Source organism: Scyliorhinus canicula, chromosome 21 (assembly GCF_902713615.1).
Source record: "Scyliorhinus canicula chromosome 21, sScyCan1.1, whole genome shotgun sequence".
NCBI classification, from domain to species: domain Eukaryota; kingdom Metazoa; phylum Chordata; class Chondrichthyes; order Carcharhiniformes; family Scyliorhinidae; genus Scyliorhinus; species Scyliorhinus canicula.
In genome coordinates this window covers 68,654,687-68,679,778 of record NC_052166.1, presented here as the reverse complement: position 1 = coordinate 68,679,778, position 25,092 = coordinate 68,654,687, and the positions used below count along the sequence as shown (strand labels likewise).

At 49.8% G+C, this 25,092-nt stretch overlaps 1 protein-coding gene across 5 annotated transcripts in view; it reads left to right on the top strand.

Annotated features, from left to right (window-relative positions):
• The window catches only part of ppp1r26 (protein phosphatase 1, regulatory subunit 26), a 37,305-nt gene extending 15,064 nt beyond the window's left edge, over positions 1 to 22,241 (top strand). For all 5 annotated transcript variants that reach the window (XM_038781488.1, XM_038781487.1, XM_038781491.1 and 2 more), the window contains exons 3-4: positions 12,628 to 12,751; positions 21,417 to 22,241. In XM_038781488.1, coding sequence (XP_038637416.1) covers positions 12,628 to 12,751; positions 21,417 to 21,428 — 136 coding nt within the window. In that variant the 3' untranslated portion in view covers positions 21,429 to 22,241. The remainder of the gene's footprint in view (positions 1 to 12,627; positions 12,752 to 21,416) is intronic.
• Positions 22,242 to 25,092: the final 2,851 nt, after the last annotated feature.

Below are 25,092 nucleotides of genomic sequence, written 5' to 3'. Positions count from 1 at the left end.
CAGTTTTTGGGCCGGTCGGGCGGTTGGCAGCGCCACCCCCCCCCCCCCCCCCCCCCCCCCGGCAATTTAATGGGGTGAGCGGCCATCGGTTTCTGGCCAATCCCTCGGGCGTGGATTGGACATGGTCCCCCACGGTGGGGCCTGGCAGGTAAGTTGGCTGGTGTGGTCCTCGGAGGGACGCGGGGGATCCCACCCCGGGGGGGGGGGGCCACGGTGGCCTGGCCTGTGATCGGGGCCCACCAATCTGTAGGCGGGCCTGTGCCGTGTCTGTACCGCCTGTTCGGCCAATCTGTTGGAGGATGGGTGGTAAGCCGCGGTCTGTACATGGCGGACCCTGTTCACCTTCAGAAAAGTGCCAAATTCCGCATTCGTGAAAGCCGTGCCGTTGTTTGACACTAACACCTCAGGAAGCCCATGGGTGCTGAAGTTTTGTTGGAGCTTCTCAATCGTAGCCTGCGACGTCGGCATGGACACACGGTGGACCTCCCTCAACTTCGATTGGGTGTAAGTACATGGCTCCTTGGAACAGTCGTGCAAAATCCACGTGGAGTTGGGACGACGGTCGGCCATCCCATCCTCGTCGCCAGTGTAAAGTTCCAGGCGACCGACCACACGGAAACGATGACTGATAGAAAAGCTCAATATTTATTTAACCTTCTAGATACAATTCCTACTCCCCAGAGGGTCTCCGGCGCCCAGCTCACACTCGGGCCGGGGTATTTCTGTCTCATGAAACCCTTAAGGATGCAGCTCCACCCCCTCATCTGAGGAGATGGTATTCAGGTGCGGCCACGGGGATGTTGCCGACCCTGTGGCCTCCAGTCAGATTATTACAGTGTCCTCTTCGCGTAGCACACTTTGTGAATATAATTCAATTATTACGATGGACAGCACATTGATTGCTGACCAGGCCTTGCTGTGGTCAAAGCCTCAACCTGCATTGATCTGTCCTAACATCATCTGGGCACCTGCTGCTGTGCTAAAATTGTGGATTGCCATTTGTTACCAGGGTGGTGAGGATTCATCTCAGCAAGTGAACTCCCCATGTGGCAGCTGATTCATGTTACCTGCTGCATTTCTGATCAATTGCATTGCTGACAATAGGCCTCACTTTGGCAGTGAAATATGGCAGATAAAACTAATGACCCAGAGGTGCTTTTCCTCTGCCTCAGTGGAAGTGAGTGATTGCAGCCTGCCACAATCTCTGTTCCAAACTTTCATCCCCGTGACAATATTTGCACTGCTTGTCTGCACCAGAATCTGAATCCACCCCTAGTTCCACCAACAACCAATCAGCCACAGGAAAGGTGCGAGGACAGTAATGAAAAGTTGATCGAATCAGTGGATTGCAGAAAGTGGGCACTCACAGTTACTGGGTGCAGACGTAACTTCCTGAAATGTGTTTGTTCCTTCTTGGAATGTAGGTGTCACTGGCTAGGCCCGCACTCATTGCCGTCCCCTTTGTCCCTTGAGAAAGTGGGGGTGAGCTGCTGCAATCCATGTGATGTAGGTGCACCCACGGTGCTGCTAGGTCATGGCATATCTGTACCTTAACTCCATTTACCCACTCATCCAAAAATCGTCCATACATCGCTACTTTACAATGATAACTACAAGTGGGATTTTAACCCAAAACCAAGGGTGTGTTTGGGTCGAGTCGGTGTTTAAGGTTTGAGAAATCTGTTTCCCAACCCAAACCTGGCTCAAACCTCCCAGTTCTGGCTTTAACTGGGGCAGGAAGGTGGGCAAGGGAACATCCAGCCTAATTGTCATTCAGTCTTTCCACTTAAACTGCTGTCAGCCAGGTTACCCAAGCATATTGAAACCTAACAGCTTCATGGAGGTAAGGAGCTGGCGCATTCAAGGTGGAAGTGCCTTTTATTTTATGGTTTAAGCTGTTATGGGAGAGGTGTTTTCAGAACCCCAAAATATATCATGGAGTTCAACCAACCCCCACCTTTAATGGATTGTTGCTTTTGAAGCACACGGCTTGTTCCCCAGGTGTAGTATTACAATTATGGACATGTGATTTTTAAAACAAAACAATGTTTATTCCATGAACTCAAATTAACCTTTTAAATAAACATTGGATCTCTTAACACCCCTTACTTAAAAGATAACCCCGAAAATAATACAACACTAACCAATCCTGCAAACTTCCTTTACACATCCAAAAGACTTAACAAATCCTTCAAACAGAAGCACATTAGATTTATATTCAATACTGAGACCTTTTTACAATTCCGATTTCACCAAAGGATTAAGAGATAGTCGTTCAAGGCAGAGATCACCAGCAATGCAGTCACAGCCACACCCAAGCTTTCTTCAAACGGAAACTAAAAACTCCCAGAAAGCAGAAGTGAGCTCAGCTCCCGCCATGTGACATCACTTCAGTAATATGATCAGCTTCATTTCTTAAAGGTAACATTTCTTAAACATCCAATTCTTAAAGGCACCCTCACATGACAAAGCAACCTCCTGAGCCCCAATTGTGTTTTGCTCCAACTTTCTGTTGCGGCAAACATCAAGGGTCATGTGACGCCCGGCCTATCAGCATGAGAAAGGTGCCTAGGAATTGTAAAACATGCCCGGGGGGGGGGGGGGGGGGGGGCGGGGTATTCACCCGCGGGGGGAACTGGACAGGAGCTACCGCCTTGATTAGACAGCAAGTTTCAACAAGTGTTTTCGTTCTGGGGAAGCCACGCCCCAGGCATGTGCATGTTCCGAGATGCCAAGTGTTTCTGATGGGGTAAAAGAGATCACTTGAAGGATAGATGCAGAGACAAGCACAGCCTGCCCGGCCCAGGGAGGGGAACTGGCAGCTGTTCACAGTATGAAGGAATACCAGTCAACTGAACGGAATGTGTGAACATTGAACCACATTGACGTGGGCAGAGTGGCTCCAATCACTTGTCCACAGACGCCCGTTAAAGATGGAAATAGACACCAGGGCTTCAACGACTGATACAGGGGAAGAGGTTTGTCATTACTTGCAAGACAGGGTCCAGCCATTGAGGTTGAAGAACACTACGGCCCAGTTAGCCACTTATACAGGCGAGACGCTAAAAATCAAGGGGACCACGGTGGCTTTGGTAGCGTACGAGTGACAATCGGCCCGGCTCCCACTTGTGATAGGTGGACAGTGTCCAAGCTTTATGGGGCACAACTGGCTCCAACATATAAACTGGAAGGATGTGGAAGCATTGGAAAGGGTACAGAGGAGATTTACAAGGATATTGCCTGGTATGGAGGGAAGATCTTATGAGGAAAGGCTGAAGGACTTGAGGCTGTTTTCGTTAGAGAGAAGAAGGTTAAGAGGTGACTTAATTGAGGCATACAAGATGATCAGAGGATTAGATAGGGTGGACATTGAGAGCCTTTTTCCCCAGATGGTGATGTCCAGCATGAGGGGACATAGCTTTAAACTGAGGGGAGATAGATATAGGACAGATGTCAGAGGTAGATTCTTTACTCAGAGAGTAGTAAGGGCGTGGAATGCCCTGCCTGAAACAGTAGTGGACTCGCCAACACTAAACGCATTCAAATGGTCATTGGATAGGCATATGGACGATAAGGGAATAGTGTAGAGGGACTTTAGAGGGGTTTCACAGGACGGCGCAACATCGAGGGCCGAAGGGCCTGTACTGCGCTGTAATGTTCTATGTTCTATGAATTGGGTGGAAATATTCAAACTGGGCAAGAGGGACCTGTACAAAGTTATCCAAAGGTATTCTGAGGTCTTCCAAAGACGTGCAGGTTAGGTGGACAGGCCATGACAAATTGCCCTTCAGTATGGGGTTACAGGGCGGGGGATTGGGCCTATTTCAGGTGGTCGATGTGTCGGTACAGACTCGATGGGCCAAATGCCTTTCTTTTCCACTCTAGGGATTCTATGATTCTCTGAACTGGGGAAGATAAAGGGGCTCCAAGCCAAAATATATGCAGACCCTGAGGCCACACCAAGATTTTATAGGGCCAGACCATGTTAGAAAAAGTGAAACAGAGCTTCAGTGCCTTAAAGACCATTATTAGATGCCACAGGCCACACTGGACAAGGCATTCCAAATATGTGGGGATTATAAACTAACAGTCAATTGAGTGGCCAAACTGGACAGGTACCCATTACTAAGATTGAAGACCTATACGCTGGGGGTCTGACGTTCACCAAGCTGCCCAAGAGCCACTCTTACTTGCAACTGGAGTTAGATGAGGCATCCCGAGAATACGTTACCATCAACATGCACAAAGGTTTGTATGAGTATATGCGGTTACCATTTGGGGTATTGTCAGCGTGTGCAATTTTCCAACTCACCATGGACAATTTGTTATAGGGACTGCCCAAAGTTGCTGTTTATTTAGATGAAGACCTGATTACCAGTTCCATGGAAGAAGAACACATAACCAACTTGGAAGAAGTGCGAAAAAGATTCTTGAAGGCTGCCGTGCATTTGAAAAGGGAAAAGTGTACGTTCCAGGCCAACGAGGTGACCTATTTGGGCCACAGGGTCGATGCAGAAGGGAGAAGATAAAAGCCATCAGAAAAGCACCCGCCCCGAAAACACTTTGGAGATTAAATCCTTCTTGGGGATGATTAACTATCACGGTAGATTCCATTCAAATCTGGCCACCCTGTCAGTGCCGTTGCAGCTTTGTTGAAGAAACACCAGAAATGGTTTTGGAAAACACTCAGGAGGAGGCCATCAATCAAGTGAAGGAACGTCTTCACTCCACGAGTTTAGTGATTCATCTTGACCCTTGAAAAGAACAGGTCTGGACACAGCCATATCCACTGTCGCAGCCTCAGAGGTAAGTGCTGCCTTTTTGAAAGTGAATCCGCAGAAAGCGACGGGCCCCGAAGGAGTCCCTGGGCGAGCACTCAGAGCCTGCGCAGACAAGCTGGTGAATGTATTCGCAGACATCTTCAACACCTCACTTCTCCGCTCCCAGGTTTCCTCCTTCAAGACGACCACCATAATACCAGTACCAAAGAAGAACATGGTAGCCTGCCTCAACGACTACCGACCGGTGGCCCTCACGTCCCATCATGAAATGCTTTGAGCGGCTAATCATGAGATGGATCAATGCCAGCCTCCCAGACGGTCTCGATCCATTGCAGTTCGCCTATCACCTCAACTGATCCACAGCAGATGCTACCTCCCTGGGTCTACAGTCAACACTCGAACACCTCGACAATAAGGACACCTATGTAAGACTGCTGTTCATGGCTACAGCTCATCCTTCAATACTATTATCCTGACAAGACTTATAATCAAACTCTGCAATCTTGGACTTGACCCTTTCCTGTGTAGCTGGATCCTTGACTTCCTCAGCAACAGACCATAATCTGTCAGGATAGGCAACAGCACCTCCTCCACAATAATCCTAAACACCTAGGCCCCGCAGGGATGTGTGCTCAGTCCACTACTGTACTCCCTACACACACGACTGTGTGGCAAGATTTAACTCCAATTCGATCTATAATTTTGCAGATGATATGACTGGTGGGTCATATCTCAAACTACGACGAATCAGACTACAGAAGGGAGATAGATCACTTGGTTGCATGGTATACCGGAAACAACCTCTCTCTAAATGTCAGACTAAGGAAGTGAACATCGACTTCAGGAAGCCTAACACGACCCCCCCCCCTCCCCTCCCACCGGTCTACATCAATGGCTCCGAAGTAGAGATGGTCAATAGCTTCAAGTTCCTGGGGGTCACCATCACCGACAGTCTGTCCTGGTCCACTCACATTAATGCAACAGTCAAGAAAGCCCAACAACGTCTCTACTTACGACGGAAGCTGAAGAAATTTGGCACGTCTGCATTGACTCTCCCACAAACTTCTACAAATGTGCGATAGAGAGCATCCTATCCGGCTGCATCACAGCCTGGTATGGCAACTGCAATTGTCCAAGATCACAAGAAACTGCAGAGTGTGGGGAACTCAGCCCAATGCATCACACAAGCTTGCCACTCCCACATTGATTCTGTCTACACCTCCCGCTGCCTCAGGAAGGCAGACAGCATTATCAGAGACCCCTCCCACCCAGGCATTGCCTTCTTCCAGACCCTTCCATCAGGCAGTAGGTACAGAAGTCTGAAGACCCGCACATCCAGACATAAGAACAGCTTCTTCCCCACAGCTACAAGACTCCTCACCGACTCCCCCTCGGACTGATCTGTTCCCTATAAGCACAGTTCACGACGCTCTATGCTGCTCTTGCTCATGGATTTGCTTTGTTTGGCCCCTTGTTCTGCACTGTAACCAATCACTATTTGTCAATGTACTTTGTTGATTATCCTTTTTGTCACCTGTGTATGTGCTGTGTACGTTCCCTTGGCCGCGGGAAAATATTTTTCACTGTACTTCGATACACGTGACAATCAATCAATCAATCCTTGCCTGTGAGGTGTCTCCATATGGAATTGAAGCCATTCCTTATCATCGATTGCCCAATGGAACAGACGGGCCCATCGCTTACATATCTCAAACCCTCTCCAAGGCCCCTTGCCTCTGCTTGAATACAACGCTGGGCATTGCTACTGTCAGCCTATGCATATACCTTGGAGCATTGGCCTAGGGCCCAGATATCTCACACTGATGCCTTGAGCTGTCTCCCGTTACCCGTAGGTTCCACATCCCCACTGGTGCCTAAGGACGTCGTAATTACTCTAAACTTCCTGGAGACATTACCAGTGTCCGTGACACAATTCAGGTCGTGGACACTCCAGACAGACAAGGCTGGGATTAACCCAGGTCCCTGCCGCTGTGAGGCAGCAGTGCTAACCACCGTACCACTGTTCCTCTGGTGCATGGGTCAGTTACCAGAGATCATAGACGGGTGAGATCAGGAGAGTTTTCACTCAGGGAAGCTATCAGGATCTGGAGTCCTTGACCAGAGAAGGTGATGGAAGCTGACTTCAGAAGTAATTTGAAAAGGGAGCCAGGAGGCTCTTTAACAGTGAGGGACCTATGGGGTGGCAGACAAACAGCGGGGGTCAGACAAACAGTGTAGGATCAGCATGATGGTGCTTTCAAAGATCAGGCACAAGGAGTCAGATGGCCTCGTTCGGTGAATAAAGATTCGATGGGTGGGTGCTGTAGTGGGTTCCCTGACATCCAGTCCAAGGTTCTTTGGGCTGGATATTATGGGGTGCCTTATTCAATCAGTCAGGAACCATGTTAAGCTGGGAGCAGTGTTAATTGCCTAATGTGGAGGCTTCAGGCCCCCATCCCCCATTATTACGGTGGCGGAAAGGATGCTAGATGGGGACTCTTCTTCCGAGGTAGTATGGGCTGAGGTTAGAAACAGGAAAGGAGAGGTCACCCTGTTGGGAGTTTTCTATAGGCCACCTAATAGTTCTAGAGATGTAGAGGAAAGGATGGCGAAGATGATTCTGGAAATGAGCGAAAGTAACAGGGTAGTTGTTATGGGAGACTTTAACTTTCCAAATATTGACTGGAAAAGATATAGTTCGAGTACATTAGATGGGTCGTTCTTTGTACAATGTGTGCAGGAGGGTTTCCTGACACAATATGTTGACAGGCCAACAAGAGGCGAGGCCACATTGGATTTGGTTTTGGGTAATGAACCAGGCCAGGTGTTAGATCTGGAGGTAGGTGAGCACTTTGGAAACAGTGACCACAATTCGGTGACCTTTACGTTAGTGATGGAAAGGGATAAGTATACCCCGCAGGGCAAGAGCTATAGCTGGGGGAAGGGCAATTATGATGCCATTAGACATGACTTAGGATGTGTAGGTTGGAGAAGTAGGCTGCAAGGGTTGGGCACACTGGATATGTGGAGCTTGTTCAAGGAACAGCTATTGCATGTTCTTGATAAGTACGTACCAGGCAGGGAGGAAGGGGTCGAGCGAGGGAACCGTGGTTTACCAAAGAAGTGGAATCTCTTGTTAAGAGGAAGAAGGAGGCCTATGTGAAGATGAGGCGTGAAGTTTCAGTTGGGGCGCTTGATAGTTACAAGGAAGCGAGGAAGGATCTAAAGAGAGAGCTGAGACGAGCAAGGAGGGGACATGAGAAGACTTTGGCAGGTAGGATCAAGGAAAACCCAAAAGCTTTCTATAGGTATGTCAGGAATAAAAGAATGACTAGGGTAAGAGTAGGGCCAGTCAAGGACAATGGTGGGAAGTTGTGTGTGGAGGCTGAGGAGATAAGCGAGATACTAAATGAATACTTTTCGTCAGTATTCACTCAAGAAAAAGATAATATTGTGGAGGAGAATGCTGAGACCCAGGCTATTAGAATAGATGGCATTGAGGTGCGTAGGGAAGAAGTGTTGGCAATTCTGGACAAGGTGAAAATAGATAAGTCCCCCGGGCCTGATGGGATTTATCCTAGGATTCTCTGGGAAGCCAGGAAAGAGATTGCTGAGCCTTTGGCTTTGATTTTTAGGTCATCATTGGCTACAGGAATAGTGCCAGAGGACTGGAGGATAGCAAATGTGGTCCCTTTGTTCAAGAAGGGGAGTAGAGATAACCCCGGTAACTATAGGCCGGTGAGCCTAACGTCTGTGGTGGGTAAAGTCTTGGAGAGGATTATAAAAGATACGATTTATAATCATCTAGATAGGAATAATATGATTAGGGATAGTCAGCATGGTTTTGTGAAGGGTAGGTCATGCCTCACAAACCTTATCGAGTTCTTTGAGAAGGTGACTGAACAGGTAGACGAGGGTAGAGCAGTTGATGTGGTGTATATGGATTTCAGTAAAGCGTTTGATAAGGTTCCCCACGGTCGGCTATGGCAGAAAATACGGAGGCTGGGGATTGAGGGTGATTTAGAGATGTGGATCAGAAATTGGCTAGTTGAAAGAAGACAGAGTGGTAGTTGATGGGAAATGTTCAGAATGGAGTTCAGTTACGAGTGGCGCACCACAAGGATCTGTTCTGGGGCTGTTGCTGTTTGTCATTTTTATAAATGACCTAGAGGAGGGCGCAGAAGGATGGGTGAGTAAATTTGCAGACGACACTAAAGTCGGTGGAGTTGTAGACAGTGCGGAAGGATGTTGCAGGTTACAGAGGGACATAGATAAGCTGCAGAGCTGGGCTGAGAGGTGGCAAATGGAGTTTAATGTGGAGAAGTGTGAGGTGATTCACTTTGGAAAGAATAACAGGAATGCGGAATATTTGGCTAATGGTAAAATTCTTGGTAGTGTGGATGAGCAGAGGGATCTCGGTGTCCATGTACATAGATCCCTGAAAGTTGCCACCCAGGTTGATAGGGTTGTGAAGAAGGCCTATGGTGTGTTGGCCTTTATTGGTAGAGGGATTGAGTTCCGGAGCCATGAAGTCATGTTGCAGTTGTACAAAACTCTAGTACGGCCGCATTTGGAGTATTGCGTACAGTTCTGGTCGCTTCATAGGAAGGACGTGGAAGCTTTGGAACGTGTGCAGAGGAGATTTACCAGGATGTTGCCTGGTATGGAGGGAAAATCTTATGAGGAAAGGCTGATGGACTTGAGGTTGTTCTCGTTAGAGAGAAGAAGGTTAAGAGGTGACTTAATAGAGGCATACAAAATGATCAGAGGGTTAGATAGGGTGGACAGCGAGAGCCTTCTCCCGCGGATGGAGGTGGCGAGCACGAGGGGACATAGCCTTAAATTGAGGGCTATTAGATATAGGACAGAGGTCAGAGGTGGGTTTTTTACGCAAAGAGTGGTGAGGCCGTGGAATGCCCTACCTGCGACAGTAGTGAACTCGCCAACATTGAGGGCATTTAAAAGTTTATTGGATAAGCATATGGATGATAAGGGCATAGTGTAGGTTAGATGGCCTTTAGTTTTTTTTTTCATGTCGGTGCAACATCAAGGGCCGAAGGGCCTGTACTGTGCTGTATCGTTCTATGTTCTATCTGGGGTGGGAGTCCTGGCAAATACATTTGGCCGACAGCTCTGCAGCTCGAGGTTGAAGTCTGCCTCGGATAAGAGGAAGTTGTGGAGGATGGAGTAAAGGTAATTCCAGGGTACCAGCGGGGCCTTTGCATTTCTCTTTATTCATTCGTGGGACCTGGGCGACACGGTCAGGGCCAGTATTTATTTCCCATCTCTAATCGCCCATGAACCGAGTGGCCAGTGAGGCCATTTCAGAGCAGTTCAATTGCTGCAGGTCTGGAGTCACATGTAGTCAGAGAGTTTAAGTTTGGTTCATCGTGTCTGTGCTGGCCATAGAAAACAAAGAACAAAGAAAAGTACAGCACAGGAACAGGCCCTTCGGCCCCCCAAGCCTGGGCTGACCATGCTGCCCATCTAAACTAAAATCTTCTACACTTCCTGGGTCCGTATCCCTCTATTCCCATCCTATTCATGTATTTTTCAAGATGCCCCTTAAATGTCACTATCGTCCCGGCTTCCACCACCTCCTCCGGCAGCGAGTTCCAGGCACCCACTACCCTCTGTAAAAAACTTGGCTCGTACATCTCCTCTAAACCTTGCCCCTCGCACCTTAAACCTATGCCCTCTAGTAATTGACCCCTCTACCCTGGGGAAAAGTCTCTGACTATCCACTTTGTCTATGCCCCTCATAATTTTGTAGACCTCTATCAGGTCACCCCTCAACCTCCGTCGTTCCAGTGAGCACAAACCGAGTTTATTCAACCTCTCCTCTTAGCTAATGCCCTCCATGCTAGGCAACACCCTGGTAAAACACCTATTTATTCTAATCCCATTCTCCTGCACTTGGTCCACAGCATGTGAGCCAGAACAGGCCGAGGCAGCAGACCCCTTAGTGAACCAGAGGGATCTTTGCTGCAATCAATAATAGTTTCATGGTCATCATTACTGAAACTAGCTTTTTATTCCAGACTTATAAATTGAATTGAATTTCCAGCACCTGCCAGGGTGAGATTTTTAAATAATAATAACCTTTATTGTCACAAGAAGGCTTCCATTAACACTGCAGTGAAGTTACGGTGAAAAGTCCTAGACCCCACATTCTGGCGCCTGTTCGGGTACACCGAGGGAGAATTCAGAATGTCCAGATTACCATGTCTTTCAGGACTTGTGGGAGGAAACCGGAGCACCCGGAGGAAACCCACGCACTCACGGGAGAGCGTGCAGACTCTGCACAGACAGTGACCCAAGACAGGAATCGAACCTTGGCCCCTGGCGCTGTGAAGCAACAGTGCTTTTCACTGTTGAACCCCTGTCCCAAGAGCATTAGTCTGGGATCTGGGTTATTAGTCCAGTGACATTGCTACTATGCCACCATCTCCCCTTGTTGGCAGATTCCAGAGAGCGGTGACCCTGGACCTCACCCAGTCACCTGCTCGATGTAAAATACAGCCCGTTCTGTCTGTTAGAACCCACCCTCAGTTATAAGGCTCTGTTATAATACTCAGTCAACTCTCCTTCCTTACCCCATGTTAGCTGGTACTATTAATGGTTCCCTTGGGCAGCAAGGTGGCACAGTGGTTAGCATTGCTACCTACGGCGCTGAGGACCCGGGTTTGAATCCCGGCCCTGGGTCACTGCCCGTGTGGAGTTTGCACATTCTCCCTGTGTCTGCGTGGGTTTCACCCCCACAACCCAAAGATGAGGGCCTCACGGTAGCATGGTGGTTAGCATCAATGCTTCACAGCTCCAGGGTCCCAGGTTCGATTCCCGGCTGGGTCACTGTCTGTGTGGAGTCTGCACGTCCTCCCCGTGTGTGCGTGGGTTTCCTCCGGGTGCTCCGGTTTCCTCCCACAGTCCAAAGATGTGCGGGTTAGGTGGATTGGCCATGCTAAATTGCCCGTAGTGTAAGGTTAATGGGGGGATTGTTGGGGATACGGGTTACGTGGGTTTAAGTAGGGTGATCATTGCTCGGCACAACATCGAGGGCCGAAGGGCCTGTTCTGTGCTGTACTGTTCTATGTGCAGGATAGGTAGATTGGCCACGCTAAATTACCCCTTAATTGGAAAAAATTATTGAGTACTCTAAAAAAATTTTTAAATAAATGGTTCCCTCGCCTCATTCCCCCTCCCAACCCTTCAAATATACCACCTTCCCCCACTATTTGAAAAGTACATCCTTAACCTTCTGTCCTCGTAATCTACCCCCTGCACTATCACCCCAGCGAGAGAAATTTCGCTGTCCTCTCCAAAGTCTTTGAATGTGTTATCATCGCACAATCCATGTGCATCTTGCCCACAGTATTTCCATGTCTGAATCTCTCCAGCCAGAAGGAATTGCATTTCTATAATGTCCTTCATAACCACTTGATTACGTCCAGTGAAGTACGTTCTGAAGTGTTTGTACTGCTGTCGTGTAGGATGCACAGCAGCCAGTTTGCACACAGCAAAATCCCGCAAACAGCAATATAATGACTAGATCATCTGTTTTTGTGACGTTGATAGTGGGATAAATATTGTCCAGGATACTTGGGGAGAACTCCACTACTCTGCCTCAGATTGGACCACAGATTAATGTCTCGTGAAAGTCGACGCTTTGAGAGTGCAGCATTTTCACAGCTCTGCAGTTTATGTTTTGTGCTCGTGTCCTTAAGTTGGACTTGAACCCGCACTCAAAAGTGAGAGCGCTACCAACTGAACCACGCGTAACAGAGAAGGATTCTGCCTTTTAAACAGCCTTGTCAATAAACTATTACTTTCTTCACGATTGCTACAGGATACATCTGTCTTCGTACATTGATCCTGGATTGCACATTGAGCCGTACATTATTCTGAGTCCTGAAAACCTACTCTTCAAACGTTCTGCTAAATCTTCACAGAGGAAATCAAGAAGCTTCCAGGTAACCACACAATGTCACAGATAAAGACCAATCGCTGACTCACTGGGGTACGGGTCCCACACACACTGACTCTCACTGGGGTACGGGTCCTACACACACTGACTCTCACTGGGGTACGGGTCCCACACACACTGATTCTCACTGGGGTACGGGTCCCACATACACTGACTCTCACTGGGGTACGGGTCCCACACACACTGACTCTCACTGGGGTATGGGTCCCACACACACTGATTCTCACTGGGGTACGGGGCCCACACACACTGACTCGCACTTGGGTAATGGTCCCACACACACCGACTCGCACTGGGGTACGGGTTCCACACACTGACTCTCACTGGGGTACGGGTCCCGCACACACTGATTCTCACTGGGGTACAGGTCCCACACACACTGACTCTCACTGGGGTATGGGTCCCACACACACTGATTCTCACTGGGGTACAGGTCCCACACACACTGACTCTCACTGGGGTACGGGTCCCACACACACTGACTCTCACTGGGGTCCCACACACACTGACTCTCACTGGGGTATGGGTCCCACACACACTGATTCTCACTGGGGTACGAGTCCCACATACACTGACTCTCACTGGGGTACGGGTCCCACACACACTGACTCTCACTGGGGTATGGGTCCCACACACACTGATTCTCACTGGGGTACGGGGCCCACACACACTGACTCGCACTTGGGTAAGGGTCCCACACACACCGACTCGCACTGGGGTACGGGTTCCACACACTGACTCTCACTGGGGTATGGGTCCCACACACACTGATTCTCACTGGGGTACGGGGCACACACACACTGACTCGCACTTGGGTAATGGTCCCACACACACCGACTCGCACTGGGGTACGGGTTCCACACACTGACTCTCACTGGGGTACGGGTCCCGCACACACTGATTCTCACTGGGGTATAGGTCCCACACACACTGACTCTCACTGGGGTATGGGTCCCACACACACTGATTCTCACTGGGGTACAGGTCCCACACACACTGACTCTCACTGGGGTACGGGTCCACACACACTGACTCTCACTGGGGTCCCACACACACTGACTCTCACTGGGGTATGGGTCCCACACACACTGATTCTCACTGGGGTACGAGTCCCACATACACTGACTCTCACTGGGGTACGGGTCCCACACACACTGACTCTCACTGGGGTATGGGTCCCACACACACTGATTCTCACTGGGGTACGGGGCCCACACACACTGACTCGCACTTGGGTAAGGGTCCCACACACACCGACTCGCACTGGGGTACGGGTTCCACACACTGACTCTCACTGGGGTACGGGTCCCGCACACACTGATTCTCACTGGGGTACAGGTCCCACACACACTGACTCTCACTGGGGTACGGGTCCCACACACACTGACTCTCACTGGGGTACAGGTCCCACACACACTGACTCTCACTGGGGTACGGGTCCCACACACACACTGACTCTCACTGGGGTACGGGTCCCACACACACTGACTCTCACTGGGGTCCCACACACACTGACTCTCACTGGGGTACGGGTCCCACACTCACTGATTCTCACTGGGGTACGAGTCCCACATACACTGACTCTCACTGGGGTACGGGTCCCACACACACTGACTCTCACTGGGGTATGGGTCCCACACACACTGATTCTCACTGGGGTACGGGGCCCACACACACTGACTCGCACTTGGGTAAGGGTCCCACACACACCGACTCGCACTGGGGTACGGGTTCCACACACTGACTCTCACTGGGGTATGGGTCCCACACACACTGATTCTCACTGGGGTACGGGGCACACACACACTGACTCGCACTTGGGTAATGGTCCCACACACACCGACTCGCACTGGGGTACGGGTTCCACACACTGACTCTCACTGGGGTACGGGTCCCGCACACACTGATTCTCACTGGGGTATAGGTCCCACACACACTGACTCTCACTGGGGTATGGGTCCCACACACACTGATTCTCACTGGGGTACAGGTCCCACACACACTGACTCTCACTGGGGTACGGGTCCACACACACTGACTCTCACTGGGGTCCCACACACACTGACTCTCACTGGGGTATGGGTCCCACACACACTGATTCTCACTGGGGTACGAGTCCCACACACACTGACTCTCACTGGGGTACGGGTCCCACACACACTGACTCTCACTGGGGTATGGGTCCCACACACACTGATTCTCACTGGGGTACGGGGCCCACACACACTGACTCGCACTTGGGTAAGGGTCCCACACACACCGACTCGCACTGGGGTACGGGTTCCACACACTGACTCTCACTGGGGTACGGGTCCCGCACACACTGATTCTCACTGGGGTACAGGTCCCACACACACTGACTCTCACTGGGGTACGGGTCCCACACACACTGACTCTCACTGGGGTACAGGTCCCACACACACTGACTCTCACTGGGGTACGGGTCCCACACACACACTGACTCTCACTGGGGTACGGGTCCCACACACACTGACTCTCACTGGGGTCCCACACACACTGACTCTCACTGGGGTACGGGTCCCACACTCACTGATTCTCACTGGGGTACAGGTCCCACACACACTGACTCTCACTGGGGTACGGGTCCCACACACACTGACTCTCACTGGGGTCCCACACACACTGACTCTCACTGGGGTATGGGTCCCACACACACTGATTCTCACTGGGGTACAGGACCCACACACACTGATTCTCACTGGGGTACAGGTCCCACACACATTGACTCTCACTGGGGTACGGGTCCCACACACACTGACTCTCACTGGGGTAGGGGTCCCACACACACTGACTCTCACTGGGGTACGGGTCCCACACACACTGACTCTCACTGGGGTACGGGTCCCACACACACTGACTCTCACTGAGGTACGGGTCCCACACACACTGACTCTCACTGGGGTACGGGTCCCACACACACTGACTCTCACTGGGGTACGGGTCCCACACACTGACTCTCACTGGGGTATGGGTCCCACACACACTGACTCTCACTGGGGTACGGGTCCCACACACACTGACTCTCACTGGGGTACGGGTCCCACACACACTGACTCTCACTGGGGTACGGGTCCCACACACACTGACTCTCACTGGGGTACGGGTCCCACACACACTGACTCTCACTGGGGTACGGGTCCCACACACACTGACTCTCACTGGGGTACGGGCCCCACACACACTGACTCTCACTTGGGTATGGGTCCCACACACACTGACTCTCACTGGGGTACGGGTCCCACACACACTGACTCTCACTGGGGTACGGGTCCCACACACACTGACTCTCACTGGGGTACGGGTCCCACACACACTGACTCTCACTGGGGTACGGGTCCCACACACACTGACTCTCACTGGGGTACGGGTCCCACACACACTGACTCTCACTGGGGTACGGGTCCCACACACACTGACTCTCACTGGGGTACGGGTCCCACACACACTGACTCTCACTGGGGTACGGGTCCCACACACACTGACTCTCACTGGGGTACGGGTCCCCCACACACTGACTCTCACTGGGGTACGGGTTCCATATTCAAGTAACTGTTCTCCTATGTGAGAGTGGACAGGGGATATCAGTTTGATGTTCACCTTGCTGGAGCTTTGCAGCTACGCTTCAGACAAAAATAGAATCATTGAATCCCTACAGTGCAGAAGGAGGCCATTCGGCCCATCGAATAAACCAACTCTCTGAACGGGCACTCCTCTGCCCTATCTATGGAACCCCATAACCCAAACTAACCGTTGAACACTAAGGGGCAATTTATCGTGGCCAGTCCACCGAATCTGCACATCTTTGGTCTGTGGGAGGAAACTGGAGCACCCGGAGAAAACCCACGCAGACACAAGGAGAAAGCGAAAATGCCACACACAACCTAAAGTTGGAATTGAACCTGGGTCCCTGGCGCTATGAGGCTTACGATCCTTTTAAAAATAAATTTAGAGTATCCAATTAAGGGGCAATTTAGCGTGGCCAATCCATCTACCCGGCACATATTTGGGTTGGGGGCGTGAGACCCATGCAGACACAGGGAGAATGTGCAAACTCCACACGGACAGTGTGTGGCCGGGATCGAACCCAGGTCCTCGGCGCCGTGAGGCAGCAGTGCCACCGTGCCGCCCTGCTGATGACTCTTTATGATTCGGGTCAGTGGGTGTGATAAGGAACTGGAACATTGGCTGATTTCTCACCTCCCAAACCCTGCAGTTGTCAGCTGATTTGTGGACCTGCCCTTCCGCAGGAGGGTGTAGGATGGAGTTGGAACCTAGCACCTTCCCATTCCATGTGACTGAATCGATCGGATCTAGTGTCTGCGGCTATCAAGATGCTTTGTTGTTAAATATACAGAACTGTATGTCCCTCATCGGACTGTCAGAGAATCCCTGGTTACTCACAAACAGCAACAACCCAAAAAGCACATCAGTAAATCTTCTTTGGCTTGCTGCACAGAAAATAACAGTAAGAAGTCTTACGACACCAGGTTAAAGTCCAACAGGTTTGTTTGGATTCACTAGCTTTCGGAGCACTGCTCCTTCCTCAGGTGAATGAAGCGGTGGGTTCCAAAAACACATATATAGACAAAGTCAATGATGCAACACCATACTTTGAATGCGAGTCTTTGCTGGTAATTAAGTCTTTACGGTCCAGACGGAGCGAGTGAAGTGAGGGATAATCACAGGTTAAAGAGGTGTGAATTGTCCACAGACAGTACAGATGGTAGGATTTCGCAAGCACAGGCCATTCGGCCCATCGAGTATGCACCGGCTCTTACAAAGAGCACCCTACTCAAGCCCACGTCTCTACCCTGTCCCCATAACCCCCACTTAACCTTTTTGGACACTAAGGGCAATTTAGCATGGCCCATCCAACTAAACTGCACATCTTTGGACTGTGGGAGGAAACTGGAGCACCCGGAGGAAACCCATGCAGACACGGGGAGACTGTGCAGACTCTGCACAGACAGCAACCCAGCGGGGAATCGAACCTGGCACCCTGGAGCTGTGAAGCCATAGTGCTAGCCACTGTGCTACTGTGCTGCCCAACATGAGTACGGCCTCAACCGGGACCTTGGATTCATGTCGCATTACATTCACCCCCCACCATCTGGCCTGGGCTGCAAAATCCTACCAACTGTCCTGGTTTGAGACAATTCACACTTCTTTAACCTGTGATTACCCGTCTCTCCAGTCGCTCCGTCTGGACAGTAAAGACTTAATTACCTGCAAAGTCTCACATTCAAAGAATCGTGTTGCATCATTTTTTTAAAGTTAAATTTAGAGTACCCAATTATTTTTTTCCCAATTAAGGGTCAATTTAGCGTGGCCAATCCACCTACCCTGCACATCTTTGGCTTGTGGGGGTGAAACCCACACAGACACAGGGAGAACGTGCAAACTCCAGACAGGCAGTGACCCGGAGCTGGGATTGAACGCGGGTCCTCAGTGTCGTGGGCAGCAGTGCTAACCAGTGTGCCACCTTGCTGCCCTTCGTGTTTCATTATTGACTTTGTCTATATATCTTTCTGGAACCCTCCTCTTCATTCACCTGAGGAAGGAGCTGAGCTCGGAAAGCTCATAGAATAGAACGATACAGCGCAGTACAGGCCCTTCGGCCCTCGATGTTGCACCGACATGGAAAAAATCTAAAGGCCATCTAACCTACACTATGCCCTTATCATCCATATGCTTATCCAATAAATTTTTAAATGCCCTCAATGTTGGCGAGTTCACTACTGTTGCAGGTAGGGCATTCCACGGCCTCACCACTCTTTGCGTAAAAAACCCACCTCTGACCTCTGTCCTATATCTATTACCCCTCAATTTAAGGCTATGTCCCCTCGTGCTAGCCACCTCCATCCGCGGGAGAAGGCTCTCGCTGTCCACCCTATCTAACCCTCTGATCATTTTGTATGCCTCTATTAAGTCACCTCTTAACCTTCTTCTCTCTAACGAAAACAACCTCAAGTCCATCAGCCTTTCCTCATAAGATTTTCCCTCCATACCAGGCAACATCCTGGTAAATCTCCTCTGCACCCGTTCCAAAGCTTCCACGTCCTTCCTATAATGAGGCGACCAGAACTGTACGCAATACTCCAAATGCGGCCGTACTAGAGTTTTGTACAACTGCAACATGACCTCATGGCTCCGGAACTCAATCCCTCTACCAATAAAGGCCAACACACCATAGGCCTTCTTCACAACCCTATCAACCTGGGTGGCAACTTTCAGGGATCTATGTACATGGACACCGAGATCCCTCTGCTCATCCACACTACCAAGAATTTTACCATTAGCCAAATATTCCGCATTTCTGTTATTCTTTCCAAAGTGAATCACCTCACACTTCTCCACATTAAACTCCATTTGCCACCTCTCAGCCCAGCTCTGCAGCTTATCTATGTCCCTCTGTAACCTGCAACATCCTTCCGCACTGTCTACAACTCCACCGACTTTAGTGTCGTCTGCAAATTTACTCACCCATCCTTCTGCGCCCTCCTCTAGGTCATTTATAAAAATGACAAACAGCAACGGCCCCAGAACAGATCCTTGTGGTACGCCACTCGTAACTGAACTCCATTCTGAACATTTCCCATCAACTACCACTCTCTGTCTTCTTTCAACTAGCCAATTTCTGATCCACATCTCTAAATCACCCTCAATCCCCAGCCTCCGTATTTTCTGCAATAGACGACCGTGGGGAACCTTATCAAACGCTTTACTGAAATCCATATACACCACATCAACTGCTCTACCCTCGTCTACCTGTTCAGTCACCTTCTCAAAGAACTCGATAAGGTTTGTGAGGCATGACCTACCCTTCACAAAACCATGCTGACTGTCCCTAATCATATTATTCCTATCTAGATGATTATAAATTGTATCTTTTATAATCCTCTCCAAGACTTTACCCACCACAGACGTTAGGCTCACCGGCCTATAGTTACCGGGGTTATCTCTACTCCCCTTCTTGAACAAAGGGACCACATTTGCTATCCTCCAGTCCTCTGGCACTATTCCTGTAGCCAATGATGACCTAAAAATCAAAGCCAAAGGCTCAGCAATCTCTTCCCTGGCTTCCCAGAGAATCCTAGGATAAATCCCATCTGGCCCCGGGGACTTATCTATTTTCACCTTGTCCAGAATTGCCAACACTTCTTCCCTACGCACCTCAATGCCATCTATTCTAATAGCCTGGGTCTCAGCATTCTCCTCCACAATATTATCTTTTTCTTGAGTGAATACTGACGAAAAGTATTCATTTAGTATCTCGCTTATCTCCTCAGCCTCCACACACAACTTCCCACCACTGTCCTTGACTGGCCCTACTCTTACCCTAGTCATTCTTTTATTCCTGACATACCTATAGAAAGCTTTTGGGTTTTCCTTGATCCTACCTGCCAAAGACTTCTCATGTCCCCTCCTTGCTCGTCTCAGCTCTCTCTTTAGATCCTTCCTCGCTTCCTTGTAACTATCAAGCGCCCCAACTGAAACTTCACGCCTCATCTTCACATAGGCCTCCTTCTTCCTCTTAACAAGAGATTCCACTTCTTTGGTAAACCACGGTTCCCTCGCTCGACCCCTTCCTCCCTGCCTGACTGGTACGTACTTATCAAGAACATGCAATAGCTGTTCCTTGAACAAGCTCCACATATCCAGTGTGCCCAACCCTTGCAGCCTACTTCTCCAACCAACACATCCTAAGTCATGTCTAATGGCATCATAATTGCCCTTCCCCCAGCTATAACTCTTGCCCTGCGGGGTATACTTATCCCTTTCCATCACTAACGTAAAGGTCACCGAATTGTGGTCACTGTTTCCAAAGTGCTCACCTACCTCCAGATCTAACACCTGGCCTGGTTCATTACCCAACTCATGTTCGAAACAAACCTGTTGGACTTTAACCTGGTGTTGTCAGACCTCTTCCTGTGCCACCCCCAATCCAACGCGGGCATCTCCACATCGGAAAATAACAGTTACACAGCTCAGGAGTGTCGTGGATTGTACCCACGGTTTGTGCTGGTCACAACCTGGGCAGCAGCAAGGCCGCTGAATTGGCCTCAGCACCCCAGGGTTGGGGAAGGAGGATGGATTCGGGGGGGAAATCATGATGACGTTGTGTTCAGATGGCCTACCGCCACTCCTGAAACCTCAGACAAACATGAATTAGACACGCACTTGAGGAACTGGGTGTGAAATGGGCCCTGGACTCTGCTATCGCGGCAAGTGTCGGTGTCTTAAACAGAATTTTTGAAGAAGCACAAAATGAACATCTCTTAGTTCAGTTCCCCCCCCACTCCCCTCTCTGCCCCCTACCTATTATGGAACTGGGGTACCAGTGAGATCCTGCGAAGATTGAATTTGCAACGGGAAGCTAACCTGGGTGTTCAGTGCCGTTCCTCACACTCTCCTGAACAATGGCCATTTCTCAAATCATACTGTCTCCAATGGCATGCTGGATAAATTGTCAACAATCGATTAATGCCTGCTATAAATTTCACTCTGTGGAGAGGAATTGAACCAAACTGAGCAGCATATGGCAAACAATTCCCTTCATTGTTACTCTCTGCTCAGCTGCCTACACTTGCTTTGCTTTCTCATCCTGATTATTCTGCTCATTCACACAGGCTTCTTTCTAGTGATGTCCGTCATGCTGTGAGTTATGGTGAGTTGATCACATCTGGAGCACCAGGACGCTGATAACATTTGGAGCAGCTGTTGTCCCGATCCAACAACATCTGGACCACCTGTAGTTCTCGCCCAGTGATAGCATGCAGTCGGGGGATCAATGCTGCATGTGAATTTGGTTTTTCAATACACAATAATTATTCACAGGCATGGCACTGACTGCTCTGACACAGGTTTAATGTAGAGCTGGAGAACAGGCTTGTCTGTTTCTGTCAAGCCCTGCAGTCCCAGGCAGTCATTCTGATCCTGCAGCAAGCTGTCCCTGATGGGATGTGTGTCTGTGCCTGGAATTTCCCCCAACAATTCCAATCAAGAAACCAGGCACTCACCCAATCCGACAGCATAAAGTTAACCATGTGTTAAAAACAATTTGTCTGTTGATATTGATGTTACTTAAGAGACGGGCCGGAGCAAAGTGGGCTTCTGAAAATTTCAGTTTTCCTATTTTATTCACACACAACTGCGAAGAAAAATACTGAACCCCAAACATTGGACCCCCAAACACTGAACCTGCAAACACAGAACCCCCAAACACTGAACCCACACACAGAACACCCAAACACTGAACCTGCAAACACAGAACCCCCAAACACTGAACCCACAAATACAAGACACAAACCGGGAACCCCCAAACACTGGACCCCCAAACACAGAACCCACACACAGAACCCCCAAACACTGAACCCCCAAATACTGAACTAGCACACACAGAACCCCCAAACACTGAACCCGCTAACACAGAACCCCCAAACACTGAACCCGCACACAGAACCCCTAAACACTGAACCCACACACAGAACCCCCAAACACTGAACCGGCAAACACAGAACCCCAAACACTGAACCCACAAACACAGAAACCCCAAACACTGAACCCCCAAACACTGAACCCGCACACACAACCCCCAAACACTGAACCGACAAACACAGAACCCCAAACACTGAACCCCCAAACACAAAACCCCCAAACACTGAACCCGTACACAGAACCCCCAAACACTGAACCCGCACACACAACCCCCAAACACTGAACCCGCACACACAACCCCCAAACACTGAACCCACACACAGAACCCCCAAACACTGAACCCGCACACACAACCCCCAAACACTGAACCCACACACACAACCCCCAAACACTGAACCGGCAAACACAGAACCCCAAACACTGAACCCCCAAACACAAAACCCCCAAACACTGAACCCGCACACACAACCCCCAAACACTGAACCGGCAAACACAGAACCCCAAACACTGAACCCACAAACACAGAACCCCCAAACACTGAACCCCCAAACACAAAACCCCCAAACACTGAACCCGCACACAGAACCCCCAAACACTGAACCCGCACACAGAACCCCCAAACACTGAACCCGCACACAGAACCCCCAAACACTGAACCGGCAAACACAGAACCCCAAACACTGAACCCACAAACACAGAACCCCAAAACACTGAACCTGCACACACAACCCCCAAACACTGAACCCCTAAACACTGAACCCGCACACACAACCCCCAAACACTGAACCGGCAAACACAGAACCCCAAACACTGAACCCACAAACACAGAACCCCCAAACACTGAACCCGCACACACAACCCCCAAACACTAAACCCGCACACAGAACCCCCAATTTTGTTTGGACTGAATGAAGGTTTATAGTGGACTTTCTCAGGTTTTACTGTTAGGAACAGTTTTAAAATTTGCAAATGATACAGAAGTTGGAAGTATTGCGAACTGTGAGTAGGAAGGTGTAAAACTTCAAAATAACGTAGGCAGGCTGGTGGGATGGGCAGGCTGGTGGGACGGGCAGGCTGGTGGAACGGGCAGGCTGGTGGAATGGGCAGGCTGGTGGGACGGGCAGGCTGGTAGGATGGGCAGGCTGGTGGAATGGGCAGGCTGGTGGAATGGGCAGGCTGGTAGAATGGGCAGGCTGGTAGAATGGGCAGGCTGGTGGAATGGGCAGGCTGGTGGGACGGGCAGGCTGGTGGGACGGGCAGGCTGGTGGAACGGGCAGGCTGGTGGAACGGGCAGGCTGGTGGGACGGGCAGGCTGGTAGGATGGGCAGGCTGGTGGAATGGGCAGGCTGGTGGAATGGGCAGGCTGGTAGAATGGGCAGGCTGGTGGAATGGGCAGGCTGGTGGGACGGGCAGGCTGGTGGGACGGGCAGGCTGGTGGGACGGGCAGGCTGGTGGAATGGGCAGGCTGGTGGAATGGGCAGGCAGATGGCAGGTGAAATTTATTGCATTGAAGTGATTAATTTTGGTGGGAAGAACATGGAGATACAATTCTAAAAGGGGTGTAGGAGCAGAGCAACTTGAGTGTATATGTGCATAAATCTTTGAAGGTGGCAGGACACATGGTTTAGTAAAGGTGAAAGCATTCTGGGCATTAACAATAGGGCCACCAAGTACAAAATTAGCAAGGGAGTGATGTTAAACCTGTACAAAACACTGGTTCTGTCTCAGCTCTGGGCACCACACTTTAGTAATAATGTGAAAACATTGGAGAGAGTACAGAGAAGATTCACAAGAATGGTTCCAGGGAAGAGGAACTTCAGCTGCATGGATAGATTGGAGAAGTAGTGACTATTTTCCTTGGGAAAGAGAATGTTGAGCGGAGGTTTGAGAGCAATATTAAAAATAATGAAGGATAGGACAGAGTAGGTAAGGAGAAACTGTTGCGATTGGTGGAAGTATTGAGAGCCAGAGGACGCAGATTTACGGTAATTGACAAAAGAAGAAATGGTGACAAGAGGAGAAACCCTTTCACACGGCGAGTGGTCAGGATTCAGATGCACTGCCTGAGTGTGTGGTGGAGGCACATTCAACTCAGGCTTTCAAAAGGAAAAACTTCAGGTCTACAAAGGAATGGCACTTAGTCAATTACTCCTTCACAGGGCCAGCACAGACAAGATGGGCTGAATGGCCTCCTGTGCCTTAACCATTCTAAGTGTAAATTGGAATTGAGCAGTTCAGCGTCAAATCAGGTCCACACAGAGAAGGAAAAGGATGGAGAGAGCCCATTCCACCAGCCTGACGATGTTCTTTTTAAGTTCTCCACCTCACTCCTTGTGGTTGGTAAAACCTTCAAGTTCTGTAGCGGCTTTCTTTCTTTAAGACTTTCTTTACTTAAAATAGCTAAGCCAACAGGATCAGATGAGATGCATCTGAGGGAGGTGAGAGCGGAAATTGCAGAGGGACTGTGATAATCTTCCAGTCTTCCTTAGACATGCGGTGCCAGCGGACTGGAGAATTGTGAATGTTACACCCTCGATCGGAAAGGGCTGCAAGGATAATGCCGGCAGCTACAGACCAGTCAGTTTGACTTCAATGGTAAGCTGGATTCAGAATTGTATGCTTCTTTTCCTGTTGTTTAATGGGAAATTGAGTTGTAGTGTTTAATGCGGTAATTGTAAGCTTTTGTTTGGGTGATGTTAAAAAGTTTGATATTGTATTCATAATAAAGTTTTTTTTTAAATACCCATTTTTTAGTGAAATCACTCCTGGAGTGAATCATTCTTTCAGCACAGTCTTACACATCAACTAAAATATTGGGGTTTCGGACCAGGATCCCAGCCACTGTTGGGGTCTGGTCTGGGATCGGAA